The sequence below is a fragment of the Anser anser genome (genome assembly GCF_964211835.1).
Source record: "Anser anser genome assembly, chromosome: 1".
Classification (NCBI taxonomy): Eukaryota; Metazoa; Chordata; class Aves; order Anseriformes; family Anatidae; genus Anser; species Anser anser.
In genome coordinates, this window is record NC_139720.1 from 117088344 (window position 1) to 117111417 (window position 23074).

Sequence of the window (23074 nt, forward strand, 5' to 3'; positions counted from 1 at the left end):
ATTTAATTGCTTAGGAAATATGATTAGCAGCAAGAGTCAAGCTTTGTCTATGTTACTCCATAAGCTTCAACTAATCCATAACATAAAATGTAGGTCAACTGGAGCTTTTTAAAACAGATGGAAATTGAGTAGTTCATGGTAACTCAATGGATGCCTGTCCCCACAAGGCTGCCAGCTTCTCCAGTTCCCAATTGCAGAAAAAGCAGAAATCAGCCTCCTAAAAGCCGCTTATTCCAACTCGTTTTCATTCCAGAAGCAGCCATGCCCTGTGCAGTTGGGTTCTCTTTGCAACATATTCAGCTCTGACATGCCACAGAAGATGCTAATTAGTTCAGCGGTGTTTGGAGGATTTTATATTTAGTTTGCTGACAACGAAAAGTATTTTAATTTGGGCAACTTCATTAGTGTAAATATTCAAGACGAGAGAGAAAAACACAGTTGTTTTAAGTAAAATGCAAGTACTGGGGCTAACCCAGGGTTTATTTCCGTACACCCTTCAGGTCTTCCTTTATTTTAGCATTGAGGATCATAGTTTAGATCTGTCACTCGATGAGTGCTAGGAAGAAGTAAATATATTACCCTGTGCTTCTGTTTCATGAAAGTATCAAGGAGAAAAAGGGAAGAATCAGTGTGACTGTTACTAAAAAGAAGGATCTCCCAAAATAACTGCTCCTGCCAGCCATGGGGCTGGCCACCAGGATATATCCAACCACCACAGCAGCTTCCTCAGCCTCAGTGGTTCTTTTGCATGTGACTCCTGTTCTTGTTCACTGAGCTCCTCTCCAGTTTTGGAGGCCAACTGTTGACGTTTCTGTCTGTATTTCTGCTCCTGAGTGGATGTATTGTAATTAAAGTCTTAATACCTGAGTTTAAAGTTTTCTTTTAAAACACCTCTGATATTTACCTCTCAGTGTGTTTCAAAGGGTACTAGCTATGCAGTTTGCAGAAGACATCCCATCAGATACCAATTTAACCTAGAGTTTGCGATAAAGCTGTTTGCTTCTTAGGAAAAACTTATTTTTACATCTAAGCTCTTCAGACTAGACATTACCATCAGGCCCAGCATGGAGGAAAGAGGTGCTATGTAACTTCTGCTGTATTTCTTCTGTAGCTCTGAAGAGCCCCAGAGCCTTGTTCCCTAGACCTTACACAAATGTAGGTAGGAGGAGAGAGCCAGAGTCTTACTTCTCCCTTTTTTTCTTCTTGCTTTGTGCATGCATGTGGGTGGGGAGAGGCTGGAAAGAAGAAGGGAGAGAACAGAAGTGAAGTGCATGGCTATTCTGAACACCAACATTAGAAGACCCAAAGAAGTCCTCTCTGAGGGAGGAAGGGTTTCTGACTCCCACTACGGAGTGACCCAGCTGCATCTGCACTTTGAAATGAAGGCAGATGGGGCAGTTCGGTTCTTAACAGCTGCAGGGCTATTTTAGAATATCTCCTGCTTGAAGATTTTTTTTTAAAGGGAAGGGATGTTGGGGAGAGTTCTGGTTTTATCTGTTTGTAAGACTGTGAATAATACTATTTGTACTTTGAGGTATAAAGGTACTGCAATTATGAGGAAATTGCCTTTTGCCTGACTGGCATACGTAAACAGCTTTCATCTCTAAATGTATGCATCAGGCTCGTGACTTCAGTTTGTCATTCGAGAGAATGTGTCAGCCTTTCATTTCAAATTGTGTTGGCTCTTCTTTTGTAAGGAAAGACCTTTCTTGCGCATTTAAGTAACAGAAACAAAAGAAATTAAAAAACGGTAGCAAAAAGCAATTATCAAACAAGGATTGGGCTATGGATATTGCTTTGAAAAGATATTTCCAATAGATTCAGAAGAAAGACAAAGCTGTGCGTCATTCATACATGTTTTTTTTTCCCCCTTTCATGTTCCCTAACGGTTGAAGATAAATTAGGGTAGCAATTTTCTTTGCAGGCAAAGCACAAGCTATGCCCCAGATCTCCAAATGCTTCAACATGTAAATACTGCTTCTGAAGCCATCATGTCTCATTGCAAGTACAGATTTATTTGCATTCACAGTCGAAGGTTACTTTCGTTCGTTGACCCATTTAATTGTCATTCCCTATCCTCAGTTGCAGGCATATGGCTTCGTGTGCATGCCTATGAAAGACAAACAGCGTTAACTCTCTCAAACAAAAACATTCAACGAGGAAACAGACAAGAACCAAATCTTGCCGTGGACATATCTGATTAAAATGAGTACCCATATATCCTCATAATCATCCTGTAGAACTCGGTGGAAGGCTGTAACCTTGTTATAGGGCAGGCTGAAGGGAGCTACGCAAAAACGGTTTGCTTCTCTGAGCTCCCTGGGTATCCGGAGACTGCCTGCTGTCTTCCTCACTAAACCTCATTCTGGCCTTTCTTGGACTTCTTTGTGAGTGGACCAAAAAGGTGTTATAATACCCTGGAAGGACTGTGTAGGAAGAGAAATAAGGAAGGTGTCATTTGCTCTTCGTAGAAGTGGATGGATTTGATGTTTGGTCTCAATGAATAAAACAAGTGGCTCAGAGCAGCTGTTCCAGTGGGATTAGTGTCATTCCGTATGAGGTATTTCTTTAACAAGAAAGATGTCAAATATTTACCTAGGTCTCGTACTACATTGATAGGTTTCTGAAATACTTCATCTCTTCCTGGTCATAGCTGTAAAGAGCATAGTCTTAGTGGGGGCTGAAACAAAACCAATTCATCTCACAGCATGGTGGGGTGGTCTAATCAGTCATAGAAGGAGCAAAGAAGTGTGCCTACGATGCTCCTGCTTCCCATTCTGTTCCTCTGCGCTGCTGGGGGAATGGGATGTTCCAAGGAAGTCTGTAAATTGTGTCCACCTGCAAGCTCTTCATTCTCATGTTACTTGGTGGCAGGGGTTCTGGGTGTAGAAAACTCCTCGTGTTCATAGAGAGACACTGCCCAGCCAGGAGATGTGATACAGCCAGACAAGGTGAGTGAGGTTGCATAGGCTATGAAACCTTCAGACCCAAAATTAGAGGGTTGCAGAGCTTGCAGCCTAACAGACTGTCATATCTAATTAGTTACTCTGTAGAAAACCAATATTCAGATACTAAAATAGTGTGATGAGCAGCCTGCATAGTAGGGAAAGAGCGTGGTGCACACAATCCTTATTTTGAACTTTCAAAAGGGAGAAATCTTTGCTTAGTCAGGGATTTTTTTATTTGACTAAACAATATGGACTGTCAGATCCAATGTCTTGTATAAGCTTAATATCTCGTCCAGGGATCTGAAAGAACAATAAAATTAAATGGTCTTCTCAGATATTTTTTTACTCTGGGTTTTGATTTAAGATTCTCCCTCTGCTAAAATTCAGTTTCTCACCTAGATTCCCATCTTCTCGTCAACACGGTCTCTTTTATTATACAGCATTGCCTAGGGTAACTAGGGATTTCATGTCCTATATCTTGGTTTGGGGATTCATAATCTCTCAGACGCCAATCTACCGCATGCTTTACTGCCTTTCTACACGAAGAAGTTAGCTGATGCATTTAGCAAATAGGAAGTGTCACGCACTAGCACTAGCACTTAGAAATCAAATCATAGGCACCCACACAAGCAGAATTCAAAAGCTGCTTTAAAAGTTGGTTCTCAACATTTAGCTTTTGTTTAAGATCTGACCTCCCAAAGCTTAAATGGAGTTTTCAGGCTTCGAGGTGTTCTGGTTAAGTGTGAACTGAGTGCTACCAAGAAAGTGATGTATTCTTGAGCTTTTATAGCTTGAAGCAAAAAACTCTTAGAGGTTTGAACTGCCTGCAGTTGTCAGAGTGAGAAATAAGTGCTAAATACTAATAATAAAGTAAAACCACCATGCCTGTTACATTTGTACTTCCTGAAGATGGGCAGGATGCCCTCCTTGATATGTTTGTAGGAAGCATCTTGGAGTGCCATGCCAACTACAAGATTTTGAATGTGCCATTTGTGTGTTTAATTACTGCAATCGTGCAAGCAAATGGAGTACTATGATCAAATTGACATTTAAGAAATACAGAAGAAGTCTTGGTAACCATTTTGTTTGTGACTGATACTGAAATCAGCCATGACTTTGTTGACAAAGGATGAGATTTGTCCCAGCATCTAGAGATTAAATGTCCAGTGCAAGCTGTGACCTGAGTTCTCACTGTAGGTGAGAGAAAGAGGCTCTCTTAACCCTTCCCTGAACAGGAATGCAAAATAGGTGGAATTAATTACCTGTTGGGGGTGCCTGTCTCTCTTTATTGGTAATAAGTGGGCCCTGAACAATTAACTTAGGTTAGGTGTCAAGCTTCTAGGTGCACATAATGAGGTAAAATGAACTCTACGAGATCGGCTGTAAGCGTGGGCTAAGCTCTCCATCTGAGTTATGAATAATCAGTCCCGTGATCACTAAGTGGGAAATGGGCTGTGGATCAAGAGCGATACCTTTCAGCTACATTAAGAAATGCAGTTTAGTCTACCACAAAGAGGTTTGCTACCCAGTGGATTTTCTTCTTTCTTTTTGGTAAAGCACGAAAGACATTATATTCCTGGGCTGAATGGAACAGATTCCTCATTTTTGAGTTGGAAAGGACAGAAACATTTGATCTGATTACTTCAAGCACTTGCTTGACTTTTCTGCCCTCTCCGTCCTGCTCTCTAGGTGCCTGGCTTGCTGTTTTACACGCATTTACATAATGAAGGTCGTTTCTCTGAGGCAGGGCACAAGAATGCATTACAAATGTAAATTCCATTAATTGTCGTAAAGCAGAGCTCAGAGCTTAGACAATGGCAAATCCTATTGTTGTGTCCCTGGGATAGGTGTGAACGGAATATAAATATACGGATGTATGGATTCCAAAGTACAAAAATGATTCATAAAAGGTTTATCCACTACTAATATGCAAATGATGGTTCAGACCGTGAACCTGTGGATTTACAGCTAGGTTTCAGTTACCTTAAACATAGTTATTATTTGTAGTGTGACTTTTTCCCCCAGATTTTTCAGAGGTACAGTTTGGGCCAATATATAATTAGGAAAGGTCCTATTATTGTAGCAATATATTTTTTCACTCTGATTCTCAGGAAGGCTCCTTCTATCTCATGTGTTTCCTGGAAGTTAAAAGATCCCTGGTTTTCTTCCCACGTATTGGAGCTTGTAATTGACTTTGACTTAAGCCCATTTGAGCTCAGTGGGGAGCTTGGGAAAGAAATACCTATTAAAATAATCCCTATCGAAAGGTTTTTCAAGTTCAGATTATTCAAATAATATCAATTGATACAGATAAATTTCTCATCTGAGAACCTAAACCTTGACAAACTCTATCCTTACCACCAAGAAGAAAGCACGCTGTACTCATATCGTGAGTGAGGAGCATGGTGCCCTGGCTGGTCAATAGCAGAATGAGAAATATCCAGAAAACATTGCCCTGACAGTATGTCAGTTCGTGGAAACACCTTGGCTTTGTACTAACTTTGGTTTAGTGAAGAGCCCCAGGTATCTTAATCTTATCACTGGGAAGCGATCTAATTATTTTATATTAAAATACAGCAAGCAAGCAGCCCAGTTTGGAATGAAATGGTTTGAATGGCGTAGCATGAATTGTGCACGGGGGATAGTTGCATTTAACTTACAAGTCCGATTTTTGTTTCAGAATGAAAAAGAAGTCTCCAGATATGGATTGGATGGTGGCGTAAACTGCCTGCAATGTACCCAGCTGCTGCAAGGGCTGTCTGACCTCCCTGCCCAGCCTGTCCTGCACGCTGTGCCTCCTGGTACTGGCAGTGGCATTCCTGCAGCCCATGCAGCTGAGAACAAGCCCACTTCTTAAAATTTCCTTGGGGTGGTTTCCAGGTGGATGGGCTTGCTGTTCTCGCTGGTTGTGCCAGCTGGGAAAGTGATAGGAAGGTGTCCTGGGGAGAGGGCAGAAGGATGCTGACCCCCTTCTTGAGCTGCAGCATCTTCTGTTGCTGTAAGCTGCTCCTGAATGTCCATGCTCCAAACAGCCCAAGCCCAGAACCTGGCCACCGCCTTGCGATGGCTGCGAGTCAGTCTGTGCATCTCCTGGCCTATTTACAGCTCTCGTGTTTACATACACAAACCGGGTAGCTGGATGACTGTAAATCATCAAGAACTAATTTACATGTACAATTAGGTTATTTATATGCAAAGAAGAGCAACCTGCATCTCTTTTCATGTACAAGTGTATGCATGCATTCACCTTTGAAATATGGTCATGACACACTAAGCTGAAGGCATTCACTCTCCCTGACTTCAGTGCTCTGCAGCTGCAGCCTGCTGGTCTTCTGTAAGCACATACTTGCTTATGGGGTTTATTTTCACTCAGGGAAGGGTGATGCAGAAGAAATCAAGCACTGGGAGAATGAGTTACAGCACATGGGACAGCGATACGGCAGAGCTTTCTCTAACAGCTCCATGGGAATCTCTGCCACTATTTGCATACCCTTGCCCTGCAGGGATAAAACTGTTAGATGACGTGGACTGGCATAGTCTCTATCAGGAAACATGTAGATGCTTTGCTATGATGCATGTAAATGTTTTGCCACTATGTAGTGGCTTCCTCTCTGGAGTGGGAACAAGGATTGAGAGACACAGGATGTGAATAACAGTTTGCAAAGGATTGGGCGAGAGTTTTTGTTACTATATCTACACCTAGGTGTATGGAAGAGACTTTTTGCTGGTGTAAAAATGATAAAGAATTACGTCTCATAGATGATGCTTTATTGTATCTACAAATGTCTTTAGTATATATCTGACCTTGGACTGTTTCCTCCGTGTGTGTGTGTCTCATCTTGTGCTTCTCTGTAGAGTATCTGCCAGCATTCCCCAGCTGTTCAGTTTTCTGCTGCAAATCCAAAGAATTTGCAAATGAAATATTTGCAAGATTTCATGAGGATGTTTTCCTGGATGGAATTCTGCAATCTCCTTCCCACACGCACATCACTAACTTTCCCTTTAATATGAGATAGAGCATCTGTTTTGCCTGTTGTGTTGTTCCGAAGTAGGTAATCCAGGGAGTGAGTGGTCTTCAGCCATCAATGTGTGGGTATAATGGGGCTGAGGGACAGCAGCAAAGTCGTGGTTCTGCTAGGAGCCTTTTTCCTAATAGGAGGACTCCTTACTGCTGCCTCAAGGGGAAAGATGTGGGGTCTTGATACCACTTTCTCTTATTCAGGTTTTTTGTTGGAGAATCCCCTGGGTTTCAGCATAGTTTTTTATTTATTATTATTATTTATTTAAATAAGAGGGAACAAAATGAAAATTAAACCTGAATTTTAGAATAACAAAATGCAATGGAGTTTCTTTAATGCAACGGGGACAGTATAGAGTGACAAAAAACTCCTGAGGTTTGTGCTCATGATTTAACAAACCATTGTATTGATGGTAGCGTAAATGAACAGATTTGTGTATTTAAATTGCTGTTTTAAAAGTTAGTTGCTTGTTGAAGGTATTGAAATAAGGCAGGATAGTAATACAGTACTTGCCAGAAGTGTCTTCTGTATTTCCAGCTGGATGTTTCTGAGCAGTAGTAAATCGCATCTCATCCAAAAAAGCGGCATAAAAAGACACAGAAATACAGTCCTTGTATTCGAATAAAATAGTGCACTTCTTTTTACTTTGCTGCAGGTAGGAAGTGTGGACAGAGTAGGCTATAATGACTTAGGCTTTGACTTTTAAGTGCCCGGTGCTGCTTATTTTGTAGCTTGGTTTTCAGTGGTTTCTACTTTTGCCACATTTGAACTGTTTGAGTTGAAATTTCCCACCTTACTTATTTGCAACAGTAAATTTTCTGTGAAACCTTTGAGTAACTTCAGGCCAGTGGTAGTTACAGGGCATCAACAGCTATTTCCTGCCTTCAGAAGAGCTTGTTTTGAAAGAGAACCAGTTCAGATGTATTGGGAAGGACAAATCCTGCTCTAATTGCAGCAAGCAGGGAAATCCTGCTGGGCCCACTGGGAGCTGAGGCGGGCTCTGTGTGCCTATTGATGGCTGCAGAATTAGGCCAAGATGCCTAGAAACTTCGAGGAGTCTGTGACATTTCTCCAAATACAAGATGAGTATATTACTGGTAATGAAATGCAAATGAATGAAACATTTTAATCAAAACCTTAGAGGTCGTATTTACCTGAGGATATTCACTGTAAGGGTAGGAGTTCTAGTTACTTTTTTTTTTTACTGATTCAGACACATTCTTAAGCATGTGCTCCTATCCTAAGCATGGGGAGGGGGAGGCTTGCTTCTCTTCAAGATTAATCATTATTTTTGGAAAATGATAAAACTAAATCTCTCCAGAATTCCTTGTAGAATCCACAAGGAAGCAGATTAAACCATCAACATAACGTCTCCACTGTTGAATCCATTAGCAAAAATTTTGGTTAGTTAAGCAGCAAGAGCTTCCCTGGCATCTTTATCAAATAAAAAGGTCAGCCTAGATCAGCTCGTGAAACAAGGGGCTGCTGTGGGCTTTGTGCTGCAGTCACACAGCAAGGGAAATCCACCTCTTGAATAGGCATCTGTTCAGGCCAGTCATGTGTTTCTGGCTCTGAATTGGGTCCAGTGTCACAGAGGTTGGGGTTTGCTTTCCGTGGGAAATCCCGACACAGAAATAAACCACTGTCGTTTCTCAGGAGAAGCAGTTGAACTCTGGAATTTAGTGTTAGGTGAAATTAAGACCAAAACATTTTGCATTACCTGCATTTTCTGTTTCAGGTTTGATTCCTAATTTTTTTTCATCCTTTTTTTTAGTGGGTTGGATTGAGAAAGTTGCTAAGCTGTTGTTCTGGTTGGTGATGGTTTATTAATGTTCAGTTGAAGTAGTCCCTGAAAACTGGTATGTAGGTTCTCATGGGCATAGGACCTTAAATATATTTTTAAGGGTGAGGTCACAGTAACTCTGGGAGGGGACATTGGAAAATGAGCTGGACCAGGTAAACCAGGACTGAAGGTGGTCGGAAATTGCTAATATACAGCAGAGGGATATAAAACAGTCCCCGTGCTTTAAGAATGCAATCTCCTTCAAATGCATAATCTGTTTCTCGTGAAAGACATGTGGCCCAATATAGAAGTTTTAGGTCAAATGATTCAGTTGCAGATTAGCCTCAATATTCTGAAAGAGAAGGCTGTAGTTACTTATGGTCTTTAATTCTTGAGAAAAGATTATACTGGGCACCACACTACTGCTACAATATGAAATGTTTGGGGGGTTGCTAAATTAACCTTTGTAATAGAAAGGCTTCTTATGTGTGTCCAGTCAAAAGAAGAGAAAGCTTTGAGTTGGTAGCAATTTAGAATGCCAGTGACTGGGATTCTGATCTAAAATTATTTTTTTTCTTCTTCTTCTTAACTGTTTTGCAAATGAGTTTCAGAGACGTGTCCCATTCTGATTTAAGCATTGTGTGCAAGATATTTAAAATAGAAATCCCCAACAGATGGGCAGAAACAAGTGCAGGTGACGAGGGGGGAAGACAATATAATTAAAGGTAGCCTGATTGTCATTTGTGAAGTATTGTTTGGAAAACTGACTTTCATGGATGTAATTTTAAATCTCACAGTCATGTTGCGAGAGGAAAGTCTTCAATTTTAGGTAAAGGCACATATGTTGGTACATGTTTTTGGATGATGAGTGTGTGTTTCAGGTTGTATCTCCCTTGCTATTCATGGTTGTAGACATTCCTTATGCTCCCCTATAAATTTGTGCAGTATTTGCTGTCATGACCTTAGCCCTCATTATGAGCTACTACTGACCTCCTACAAGAATGCTTCCCCCTGGTAATCTGGGTCAGAACAAGGCCGTACAATAGTTGTAACAGAGAATTATGTGAATGTGAACTTCCATCATTTTGAACTGCTTTGTGGGGCAGACAGAAAACAGAGAAAGACACCAGTAAATAGTTTACCCTATACACTACACGTGGGATCCAGTCAAGGAAATCCTCTTCCAGTGGAAGTTAGTAACAGTCCAAGTTGGCCAGCTTTTGAGCAACGTGAGCAAGAGATTCCCAGCTGCATATCATTTGTGTGTGTGGTGGGTATGTGCGTAATGCAAACAAGTGCTGGTAATGTCTAATGCTCGAGTCCCTTACAAATCTAATAGGCTTGGGAGGTAGCTGATTCTCATTGGACTTAAGGGGTAGTATGAAGGACTTTATTTCTGTAGATCCAATTTAATAAATATTGTCATGTTTGAAAGGTCTGAGCTCTTCCTTGTGCTTTTTCTTCAAATCCCAGTTTCCAAAAGATGGCGACGTTGGCATGAGGAATGAGGTTGTTAGACCTCGTTTGGGTGCCAGGGACTTCTTTCTTCTAAACAGATGCTCCTTTTGACAGATTCTTTGTGCTTTTGTTCCTAGGACTTGCCCCATCAGCAGGCAATGTTAATACACCGCTGTTTTCATACCTGGGATATCTCGGTAGCTTACAAAGCGTTGCTTCATTCAGGTCCAGGGCAAGTTTTTAGACTGAAGGATTAATGTTCTAATTAAAAAAGATAACACTTGAGTAAACCATTGTTTTGATACATTTGGTCATTTGTTTGTTTTTTGTTTTGTTTTGTTTTTGTTGGTCTTGGTTTATTTTTGTGTCCACTGCTTTCCTCCTGGGCTGGGGAATGCTTAGAGAAGAGTATTGGATGTGGATTTTGGGGATCCCACGGCAGTGTAGGATTCATGTTCTTGGTGTAAAAGTTTGCTGTCTGGCATTGGAAGTGTATGAACAGAAAATAAAGAAGAAATTTTAAGGAGAATGCTAAGTGGGGATGAAAGGAAAACAAGAAATGATGGAGTTAGGAAGAAAGAGAAGGAAGAAGACAATCCATCGTTCATTGTCTAGGAGCTTGCAGACAAGGTGATTTTTTACAGCATTTCAATGTTCCAGCTACAACCTGTGCTAATGATAATCACAGCGCTGGGATTGTTTACCTGTGGAATATAAAAGCTTCCTGAGTATGCACCAGTGTGGCAAAAAGGATTGCTGAATCCCAGCATTGTGCGTGAATGCATCTTCCACCCTTCCATTTTTGACATTATTTAATTACAAAAACACTTTCAACATACAGCAAGATTGTTTTTTGACACCTTACTCATCATTTTTTTATGATTAGTTTAATTAAAAGTGCTGGTCTTTAAAGTGAAGCAAGCAAGCAAATAAATAAAAGGGAAAACAATTCTGAAAAGTTTAAATGCAGGTCAGGGCTCTCTCCACCCTCCTCACCTACTCATTACCCCATTAATCCTCCAGAAATCACTAAAGGAAAAAGACTTTCTCTATATCATAAGTGGAGAGGACAAATTTGTGAATCATTATTACAGATCGTAATGAAAATCCAATTAACCGGAGATGTTTGGCAAGCAACAATCTCATTTTTACTGCACTTGAGTTTTTCAGATGTCAGCTAACTAAATGGCAACGTTTTGCTTGTTTTGCTTGTCAAAAAATGTAGTAAGCTTTTATCTATACAGATTCCCTGATTCAGTAAAATGCCTCTCCGCAATAGTTAGAAATTGTGCACCAGATATCTTGACTTCCAGCACAGGAGAGCTGATGTGTTAGAGTGTAGTATGCCTCAAATTGTGCATTGTGCAAGAAAAACTGGATGTAGCTAACTCTGAATCTGCAATTCTCATGGGAGTCCAGTTTGTGTATGCCTACAGAAACTTGGAGTTTGGGGCTTTAAGTGAAGGTTGATTGATAAAGGTCATTTTAAGGAATAAGGTGAGGTGTTTGAAGTTTGTGTTGTAGTTATTCTAGAACAGCTTTGCCTGAGAGCATGATTGTTGTGGCTTCATCTTCTAAAGTGTTTTGGTGAGAGGGCAGAGTTTTGGTGTTGAAGTTGCTGTGATTGGAGGATGCTCTGCTCCAAGCCTGTGGAGTTACATAAGCTGTGGAGTATTCTGTTTTGTAGCTGAGACACAAGCATCCTAAAATACTCTGAGAAGGCAATTAGAAAATGGCAGCAAGGCTTATCCCTGTCTGAAAATTTTCCTAGAGTGAATGAAGAGTGTGTGTTCTTATAAATGGATTCCTGTGATCCCATCATACTATTTGTGCAGTGGGAGAAGACTGCCACTCTCACTCAGAATTTGGCTTTCAGTAGTTATTGCAATGTGCTGATCATAATATCAGCCTCTCAGTACATACCCACTAATGCCTAATTGTTGTAGTTTTTTAGCAGAAATAAACTTATATTGTCCACCAGACATGAATATGAAGGATTCAGTGAACTTTTTGTTCTTCTTTCAGGTTATAAGACCCTTTTGAAAGGAATTTCAGGGAAGTTCAGCAGTGGAGAACTTGTTGCCATTATGGGTCCTTCGGGAGCTGGGAAGTCAACACTCATGAACATTCTGGCAGGATACAGGTCAGTAACGTGAAAATCCCAAGTAAGATAAGGATCATCTAGCCTGGTGGTTCCTTGGAGACAACAGCAGTAGAAATCTTAGCCAGTGTTTGTAGAAAATAAGTATTACACAGATTTTTATTTAGATTCTCATTGCATGTATTTTTTCTGTTTTTCCTGTTCTGGTTACTTGTGATTTATCTGTTAACAAGGCAGGTTCAAGAATAGGAAGCAATTTAAAGTCTAGAACACCAAAAAGATTTCTCTTTTCTAGCTGTAAAACAAATCTGGCTCTAATATTTGCGATATTTTAAAATCACATCTTATAAATATTTGAAAAAAAGCCCCTTTTTAATCAACACCTTCATAATGTGGATGTCTTCTAGACCAAACTGCAACATGTGAAATGACTGTGGTTTATCATCCTGAATCTTCTGGTTTATGGATAACTATGAGGTGCTTCTATGTTGTTGTCATTAGGGCATAAGGAACAAGATAGAGAAGCTTAATAAATTCGCTTCAATAGCTTCATATTTTTTCAGACGTTCATGCAAGACAGCACACATTTTGTATTGGATTGAAATTGTCAACAAAATCACATGAAGCCTCTTAAGAAAGAGAAAATAATCATGAAATAAATTCATTTCTATCCACTGTATCAGTTTTATTCCATACTAGGCAATAATTATTACCTAGGACTTCCACATAATGAGGACTGTGACAGCTCAAATGAAGGCAAGATTCACCCCTGGTTGTTTTCTTGGTTCATTTCAGAGAGACAGGAATGAAGGGAGAAATTCTCATCAACGGACAGCCTCGTGACCTGCGCTCTTTTCGCAAAGTCTCCTGCTACATCATGCAAGATGACATGCTCCTTCCTCATCTGACTGTCCAAGAAGCTATGATGGTGATCATTGTTTCTGGCTGTAATTTATCTGAGCAGGAGAAAATGGAAAATCCCCAACTGTTTATTGCACACATGTTCTTAGTAATGCCACTAGCTGTTAGCTCTATTCGATCCTGCTCAGTGTAAGTGCCTAGACTTTGATGTTGCCTTGAATTCCATTTCAGGCTCATTCTTCTATGGGTTGTCAGAGCTTCTGTTTTATTGCCTTCAATTTGTGACTGGTGTTATGATTTATAAGAAGGCTGTACTAAGTAGACCTCCTAGGCAATAGAGCCTGCAATTCAATGCAGAATGAGTCTTTGTAGGAAGCATCCTTTTTCTTGGGTGGTGGTGAAGTATTCTCTTTCCTTTCTCTCCATCTTCCATGCTCTGACTGAAAAGTTGCTCTTTTGACTTCAAGCTTGATCTCTCTGCTACTAAACTCTTACATGACTAGTCTGTAATAAAAATAGTGTAAAATTTCTTCAAAAAACAGCAAGAACAGAATAATCCCAAGATGTACAGGCAACATAAATTCTTTTTGCTGTTTATCATAGCATCAAGAGATTTATTAATTGACCAATCAATCTAGAAGAGCCTGTTGCTTAGTTTGAGAAATAAGGCTAAGGTTACTCATACTGCATGCCATCATCAGTCCACAAATTTCACTGTAGTCTTGGCTGTGCCTTATGTGGCTAATTTCCTGCAGAGGCACTTTGTGAGGAAGGTTTTCGCTTTTGTTTATTTGAACATTGTAGTCAGAATCCCATAGGACCACTTTTGTAGAAGTAGGCCCAGATGGTACTTTCTGTCCAATCAATCAAGGCTCTGACAAAAATATTTTATTCACTTAATAATTACTTTTAATTACAACTTAAAATTAATTTGTTAATTATTAACAAATAATCACTTATTTTTTTCTGTACTCATTTGTTGACTTCCTAGAGAATAGCAGTTTTTTTCGGTTATCCTCATGATATGGAGGAAGCACAGATAAACTGTGATTCCACATTGCCTAGGATGTTAGTGGCTGTGCAAAGACATGAGTCTCCCATTTTCCTCTCAAGTTCTTTAACTTGAAAAACGGCCTTTCTTTCTAATATGATTTTTGTCAGATGCTTGAGTGATTGCTTAAGTAAGGTTGTACTGTTACCTAAAGCAGAGACGTATATGATGCTTGTGATTTGAACATTATAGCTCAACTTAAACTTTCCCTTCAGGGTTGGAAGAGGTCATTTAAATCGTACATTGGGATGTTTTGACTCCCACTCTAACTGGTTGCGATGCCTCAGGCCAGTTTAAAATTAAATTCCATTATGTTGCATTCCAGGTATCTGCTCATCTGAAGCTTCAAGAGAAAGATGAAGGAAGAAGAGAAATGGTATGTATACTATCCATCAAACTGAAGATTTTGGAGGTTGTCAAAGAGGTCTGTGAAGTGAGCTCTGTAAAGCTGACATTTTTTATCTAACGCTGAATTACATTGGACTTGTATTGATAGAATAAATCATAACCTCAAAGTTGACAGGTATCATTATGAGTGAATGCATAGTACTGACTGTATGAAAGTTGCTTTCAGTGTGCCTGAAGCTGACACTGAGAAGATAATTGCAAAAGATGTAGTGAAATGAATTCATGGGTTTTGTAGGATTCCTTTTATTGTCCCTTAACGCTTAGATTCTCTTACATGCAGGTCGGAGGGCTCAGGCATTCTTGTGTGTGGTCATGTCTGGCAATAGTGATTGTAGGCCAGCTGCTAAGTTCACCTTTCGAAGGATTAATAAAAAATTCAGTAGTTCTTGCAACTGCTGCAGAAATTTCTGTGCTCATGTTTGAAATCTTTGATCATTATGGCTGTGCTGGTGAGCGGTGAGATATTGTTCAACTGGGCAGGCTAATGAAATTGCAGTTAAGATACGGGCTAATGTATTTTGAATCTGTTTTAAGTGACCAAGGTTTGGGTATGTAAGAAGCCAGGCTGAAACGTGCATGTATCTTTTCAAAAACACTGGAAATGAGTTGCACAATTTATTCTTGCACATTTGCTGCATTGTCTAGCTGTGTCCGTCATACGACTTTCCTGAGTAGGAGAGAAGCCAAGGTGGTGTTTTTTGGCTGTGGAGACTTATAACCTAGCTGGACGTGCACTAAGTATGCTCCTCTCGGCCATCTGACTGCTGTGATTCCTTGCCATCATTTGATCTTACACAGTGCTGTCTTTTTAAAGAAAATACCTTGGAGGTGTGCAGCTAGATAGAAAGGCTTCTGACAGGTTAGCTTGTGCATGAAATGGTTTTCTCAGCTGAATTTGGTTACCTCAGTTATACTTAGAAGGGTTGGAAATGTAGCCTTTCTCCACGTTTATTCTGCACTTCATAAATCTAGGCTTGTGTATACCTAAGGCCACTCAGAGCTCAGGTGTCTGTCTGGGCTTGGGTGGAGATAGCAGGGAATGCTGAAGCATATGGGAGGAACAGTTCAGTGCTGCAAGGTGTGTTTCAAAACAATGTATATCTGGGGAGCATTATGCCTGCAGCTTAAAATAAAAAATCACGGCACTGATGAATGTAGAGATAATTTGCATTGCTGAGAGATTTGTTAAAACTGAACCTGTAGTTCAGAGGGTGTTTGGAAGTGTTTTTGATGGCTTCAAACTATGTTTCAATCCAGTGTAAGACAACACCAACAAGGAGACGGTAATTATTCTCTCATAGACTGCCTCCTCAAGGCAAAAACCTCCGTAATTTGAGTTAAGCTGAGTGCTAGTGGGGATTATGTGATAACATGGCCCATGGCTAAAATTGAGACTTACCTTCCAAGAAAGCTGGCTGCTCCTTCTACCTTCATTATGGACTTGTATGTTACTCTATACAGCTTTTTTCCTGTCAAGTTCAAGTTTTGGGCTTTCCATGGCTTTTCAGCGTACTCTTTTTCATAAAGATAAAGAAGGATCAGTTTTTCATTTTGGTGCATTTTGTGCTCCCAAAGTCATACGCTGAGGAGACCTTCCATGGGCAAATTTGGAAATGGTGCAGGTGACTTGGAAGAAGCCACCTTACAGGACTCAACTGAAATAGAATCATAGAATCATAGAACGGTTTGGTTTGGAAGGGATCATATATGACCATATATGATCATATAATACAACGCCCTGCCATGGGCAGGGATACCTCCCACCAGACCAGGTTGCCCAAAGCCCCATCCAGCCTGGCCTTGAACACTTCCAGGAATGGGGCATCCACAACTTCTCTTGGCTGAAAAATAAAAGTCTGCAGAACGAAGTAGGAGATGAGCACATCTGGTTGAGGCCTGACCTTGACTTGTTGGACTTGAGCATTTCAGAGGAGTATCTTATTCTAGTAAAAGATGCCTCTGGCCATAGCTGGCATTTCTAAGCAGAAGTTTATAAAGGAAAGGGTGAAAACACTTCTAACCTGTCTGGTGAAAAGTATACCCATTGCCTGCAACATGACAATTATGGCAACTTCAAAAGTAGGGCAGCCATTTCCATGGCTGCCTTTTGTCCTTACTTATTTCCTAATTGGAACATTATAAATCTCTTCAATCTCAGAGAATCTGTGGAAATTGGAAAGAACTGTAGAGAGGGAAGCGTACATGAATCAACATATGTTTGGTAGGTTAGGATTGCTTTGATTCAGTCAAGTACTTTTTTCATAATAAGCCAAAGACACTTTTTTAATTGGAAAAAAATGTCTATGTTACTTTTTTTGTACTTTGAAAGTCTTAATTCATTTGCACTTAGAAAGTTAGGCCACGCAAGCTAATTCAGTTATCATACTGTCAGTGTAACTACAAAGAGCTCTTCGAGGAAAAGACTGTGTTGTATGCATTTATACAACAACTGTTAGAAGGGCACTCGTTTTAGTATTACTGGCCTGTACTGGAATAAGTCATTCATTTTATTGCTGTAAATTGTAAGGTAAATGTTTATCATAGATAAATTTTATGAATTTATGCACTTGTGTTATCAGGATTACAGATGGTTATTTAAAACAGTCAGGGACAAGTGAAAAATCTCCAGTGAACTATACTTTATATTTCTAGTTGGTTTATCTTGTGCTGCCCATGTTCTGTTCACCCTGTCTAGAGTTCAAGAGAAGGAAGTAGTTGGGTTCTTCTCTCTGAGAACGAGGGTTGGTGAGTTTTGTTCTTTTTCCCTCCTTGTGACTAAGAGAGGCAGCTACCAAAAATCAAATAAGGACAAGTGGCTATGATTTTATTCTATCATTCTGTTAGGAGGAAATTCTTCACTCAGAGGGTGGTGAGGCACTGGAACAGGTTGTCAGAGAAGTTGTGGATGCCCCATCCCTGGCAGTGTTCAAGGCCAGGCTGGATGGGGCTTTGGGCAACCTGGTCTGGTGGGAGGTATCCCTGCCCATGGCAGGGGGGGTTGGAAGTAGACGATCTTTAAGGTCCATTCCAACCCAAGCCATTCTGTGATTCATTCTATGATTCTAAGTGATTGGTCTGACCAGTCTTTTTGATGTTAACAGCCCTGTCTGGAAAACTGCCTCCACCCGAACATTAGTTTAAAAAATAACAAACTCCTTCTCCTATGCTTTGATGAAGTGTTATATATCTATGCTTCCTTTCTGCCCTTTAAGTGGTTATTTTATTAATTGCATGAGCAATATAGCAATGTAGCTTGGATTCAGCCATTTTTATGTTTGTGTTTTACTGATGCCATAGAGCTGTTTTGCTCATAGAGGGCTACAAGGTCAGATCTACAATCACTGAAACAGAAAAACTCATAGCAGCTGGGATTGTTCTTTTGTTCCAAAGACCCTGGCACAAGCTGTGCCATTCCTGAGGCTGTGCCTTGAGGAAATCCCAAACATCTGAGAGTATGTGTGACAGCTGAATTGGCTCTGAGGAGAATGAAAGCACTTATAATCAATGACCACACTTTAAAGAGTAGACTTTGAAGAACAGATATGAGAATAGGTCATGACTCTATAGAAACTACTGATTTGTGTTATACAGTTTTCCATTCCCTTGTAAATACCAACTAGAAGTTCTAATGAGAGAAACTTGTTGGTCTTGCTTTATAATGAGTTCACATACAGCAAAGGTCTTTGGGTATCTATCCCATATCCCAGAGATACTGTAAACGAACTGATTTCCACTCCATTTTCACAGGAAAGGCTTTCTACTGAGATGGGTCATGTAGGAGAGACAAGTCAAAATGTTAAGTGCTAGGCAGTTAAGCCCTGCTGAATCTAATAAATGTTTAAGACCCACCTTTCCTATATTATATAGAAATAGGCTTAGGTGCATATATACAGAAATAAAGTCAAGAGCTGGTTAACATTCACCATGAAGATCAGTGATACAGTAAAGAGGCTCTTCTTTTCTCCTAACAAATTAAATGCCACACATTTTTTTGTTTCCTCTAGGTAAAAGAAATATTGACAGCCCTCGGTTTGCTAACGTGTGCCAATACGAGGACTGGAAGTCTTTCTGGAGGCCAGAGAAAGCGTCTTGCCATTGCTTTGGAGCTGGTGAACAATCCTCCTGTCATGTTTTTTGATGAACCAACCAGGTATTTCAAGAGCAAAAAATAAGGACTGAACAATACTGCTTTATGTGGTAGAACAGTGCTGCAGAAAGATTATTCACCTCTAAGTCCTTGGAAAAGGCTCATTTTGTATTGCCTGCAAGTACTGAGGAAGGCCCAAAGAAATCCTTTGATTTGGGTACTTAGTGTCTCGGTCACTGTTGTAATCAACAGACCAAGGGACTATAAATAATATTTAAGGGAGACACAAACTGAAACAAGAAGGGAAAGAGAGAACTAATTGTTTTCAGACTGTGGCACGTGAATTTTCTTTTTCAAGCAAAGATAGCTTGAGTATAAGCATTTTGAAGACTGACTTTTAGTAATCAATAGAGCATATTTAGGATCAAATTCAGTGATCAGTTTAAGAGGAGGCTGGGAGAGCTATGAATATGTATCTTTTCATTAAAGTTGGGCACATTTAAATCTGTAGTCCTAAAACGTAGAAGTCCCTCAAGGCAGCTTTGAGAATACTCCTATTTTTCATTTTTGGGCATGCTTCCAACTTAATTAAAAGACTGGTGGAGAAATACAAGCATAGTGTTGGCATATGATAAAATAAAACTGCTACAGAGAGAACTTATGAAAAGATAATAGTGAGAAACCAAAGTATTGAATACATGTGCTAGTTCTGAGTGGTATGTACGGACCAATGGATAACAAACTTATTCTTTCCTTTCATTCAGCGGCTTGGATAGTGCATCATGTTTTCAGGTTGTCTCTCTGATGAAGGCTTTAGCTCAGGGTGGCCGGTCCATCATCTGCACGATTCACCAGCCCAGTGCTAAACTGTTTGAGTTGTTTGATCAGGTATTATTCTCAAAATTATTTTCAAACTCTTTCTCTTTATGCATGGTTTAGGAAGGTTATACTTTAAAGGCTATATTCTGTAAGTAAAAACATGAGTAATTCTACTCTGTGGTTCCAAATGAAATAAATGTATTAAATTAATTGGAGCAAAATACACTTTTTGATTATGAATTTTCTTCTGGCTGTTTCCATTATTTAAATGCAGTGTTTTTAAAGAATCTGGCTGATGTGTTTGTGAAATCATGATTATCACCCTTGCAATTTTTATACCTTCACCTACTGCTGTTCCTGGGCACAAGGCTGTTGGTAAAGTAAATGAGAGATAATTTGAGAGCGAGAGAACTTTAGTACAAATGTCTGCAATGTTGCTAGTACATGTCCTCATCCTAGCTACACAGGTGCAAATTCAGAAGAGATTATTCATGTGAAATAATAACTGAAATTAAGTCAGTTGGAGATCTTTTCTCCAACCTAACATGGTGTGGACCATGTGTGTTTAGGTTAGATTTAAATTTACGTTTATCTTGTTAGGAGATCTAAATTAGAGCTGTGAGAGCTAAGAGAAAACCTACTATACCATAGGTGAACAAACTCTTGCAGATTATGAGTCTGGCAAGGGAGCTTATTTAAAGTCAATAGCATGGCTAAAAGAATAATCAAGCTATTTCCTATTGCTGTGCTGTTTCACCTCTCCTTCCATTCCTACATTCACCAGCTTTGTCTCCCAGCCAAAAATATCTGTAATGTATGGAAATTAGATGGCTTGTTTATAGAGTTTCTTGCCTATTTTCAGCATGTGTCTAAGGCTTGAATTAGTCTGTTTCTAAGTTAATGCTCTTTAAGTCCTAGAGGGAATGTTTGCAGAATTCAAATCTTCAGCATTTCATTTTCCATTAGTTGTAATTACGTGCAAAAGTAATACCGAGTGATGACAAGTGCTCCCAAGGTGTTTTTCGCGCAGGGCCAACAGGATTTCACTAGGTTCATGGATTGCTGTCATACAGATAGCATGTTCAGATATTATGGTACGATTTCATGTTTTCAATGTTTCTTTTTCTTTTCTTTTCTTTTCTTTGCCTTGTGTTTCAGCTCTATGTTTTAAGTCAAGGTCAATGCATTTACCGTGGCAAAGTATTAAATCTAGTCCCATACTTGAGAGATTTGGGGTTGAATTGTCCAACCTACCACAATCCAGCAGATTTTGGTAAGGAAAATCTGAATAATTTGTTCTATTTGTTTTGTATTTCATAAGTACCTTCTTGGTAATGGGAACCATGATGTGCTTTACACTTTTGTACATACATATATATCTGTGTACATATATGTACCAAAATTTGAAATAGAATTAGATTTTTTCTAAGCAATTTGAGTGCCATCTACTGGTAGAATTTAGTGAATATTTCTCTGTTACAGAAGTCCAGGTCCATGAAACAAAAGATAAAACATATTGCTTTGTTTCATAGGAATGAATCTTAGTGGCTTTTCAAAGTGACTCCAGTATTTGTGCTTTTTTTTTTTTTCATGAACAATAGCACTGTAGTATCATACAGCTAGTAAAACTGAAATTCTTTTTCATTGTTCTTTCTTAATTCCAAAGACAGTAAAGACCACAAAATAGACCTTGGTCACTTTTGACTACCAATACTGCTATTTTAACTGCCTGTCCTCTAAAATGGTTCATTTAACTACCAGGATGAAGAGAACTCCCTGAAGAGTTGTGGAAAAATACGTTTAAATTATATGTATATACATATGAAATTGCATGTGGATTAGAGTCTGTTTTCAACAAAATTCATGTTTCTGTCAACGCTACAGAATCAAGGAAACCTAACAGTAAAGCCTGTAACTAACCAGTAGTAGAAACCAGTAACTCGCCTTTTGATTTGTGTAGTTATGGAAGTCGCATCTGGTGAATATGGAGACCAGAACAGCCGGCTGGTAAGGGCAGTACGGGAGAGGATATGTGACACAGACTACAAGAGAGATGGTGGTGGTGAGAATGAGCTGAATCCCTTCCTCTGGCACCGGCCCTCTGAAGAGGTATTGTGTATATCACAAGTAACGGGTATGGCTTGAGGTTGGAGAGGGAGGAAGAGAATTTAAAATCCTCAGTCAATGGAGGAGGTTTCTGGACTCATTCAGCTGATGAGAATGGGGTTTTGTGAAAGAAAACTAAGCAAGATACTGCAAAGAAAGAAGTTTATTCTTTCTTGTGTTTCCGCAGGATTCCTCATCCACAGAAGGCTGCCACAGCTTCTCCGCCAGCTGCCTAACCCAGTTCTGTATCCTCTTCAAAAGAACTTTTCTCACCATCATGAGGGATTCAGTAAGACTGCTTTTGTAATACTTTTGTAGCCTAAAGATCTATTCAGTTGGTTGTGAGGCAGTATAATACACCTTGAAGGCATATAATACACCTGTCCACAGCCCATGCATGAAGATTGACACAGAACTTCAAAGTAAAGAGACTGATCTTTCAGCCTTGCTATTAATTGTACCACCTTAATTGTGAATCACTTTTTTCTTCAGTGGAACTGAGAAGCATCCGGGCTAAAAACCTAAAGCTTAAATCCTCTCTGTACTGGCAAGTCCCTCATACAATCATTTTTCCTAGTAAAAAGTGAGTGTAGAGTTGTACTGGTTTGTCACAAAATTAGTCTCTTCAGAGAACTGAGGATGGCAGATAAACAGTTTCAGTGTAATGTAAAGTTAATGCTTAAAGTCTTTCTCTTTCCTTGTGAAGCAGAAAATCAAATAAAAAATTTGTTTCTCTGAAAAGGAAATATTTTAGTTTTCATACATTTAAAATCAAAATGGAGTAAATATCATAAGGAAACTTGTCATTCCCAAGGGAAAAAAGTATATATTATTCGCCTTTCCTAAAAATAAATAACCCCCTTCAAAATCACGAAAACTGCAGTTTTCAAGTAAGTTCATTAAATGTTTTGGGTGGCTAGTCTACATTAACAAAATGCGATGGGACTTTTTTTTTTTACTCAGGAAAGTTTTTCTTATCTCCAAGCAGCTGAGTTCTTTGTGAATTCAAGAGATGGGAGTACTTACACTATCTGAATGATGTTACTGCTTTGAAAGATCCTCCAGATAGGGTTGTTTCTTCATTAACAGGCATGAATTAAAGAGATGAGCTTCCTCAAATAGACCTTACATGCACATTTGTCCAAGGGACTCATGAGTATTCAGTATCATTGGCCCAGTGCTTTTCTAATTGGCAAATTTGCAGTTTGATAAACCTGAAGAGGGTTCATTTGCTTCTTTTTATGTGGTTTGGAACGTTTTCAGTGCTTTACATGATGGGGGAGAAAAGGCAATATATGCATTAATATATGCATTGATTTGACATACCTGTCCTTAAGAAAGGGGAAGGCCAGACAATATATGTATGAGGTAGTTTGGAACCTCAAAGCAGTTGAGCTCCATGGATCTCAGCATGAGTGAATTACCCTTGCAGC

General features: G+C 39.5%; 1 protein-coding gene across 1 annotated transcript in view; it reads left to right on the plus strand.

Annotated features, from left to right (window-relative positions):
• Positions 1–23074, plus strand: part of ABCG1 (ATP binding cassette subfamily G member 1) — a 57242-nt gene that overhangs the window by 21880 nt on the left and 12288 nt on the right. Inside the window, exons 3-10 of the mRNA XM_083820099.1 lie at positions 12234–12351; positions 13105–13237; positions 14547–14597; positions 18634–18779; positions 19481–19604; positions 20694–20808; positions 21496–21644; positions 21829–21930. Coding sequence (XP_083676225.1) covers positions 12234–12351; positions 13105–13237; positions 14547–14597; positions 18634–18779; positions 19481–19604; positions 20694–20808; positions 21496–21644; positions 21829–21930 — 938 coding nt within the window. The remainder of the gene's footprint in view (positions 1–12233; positions 12352–13104; positions 13238–14546; positions 14598–18633; positions 18780–19480; positions 19605–20693; positions 20809–21495; positions 21645–21828; positions 21931–23074) is intronic.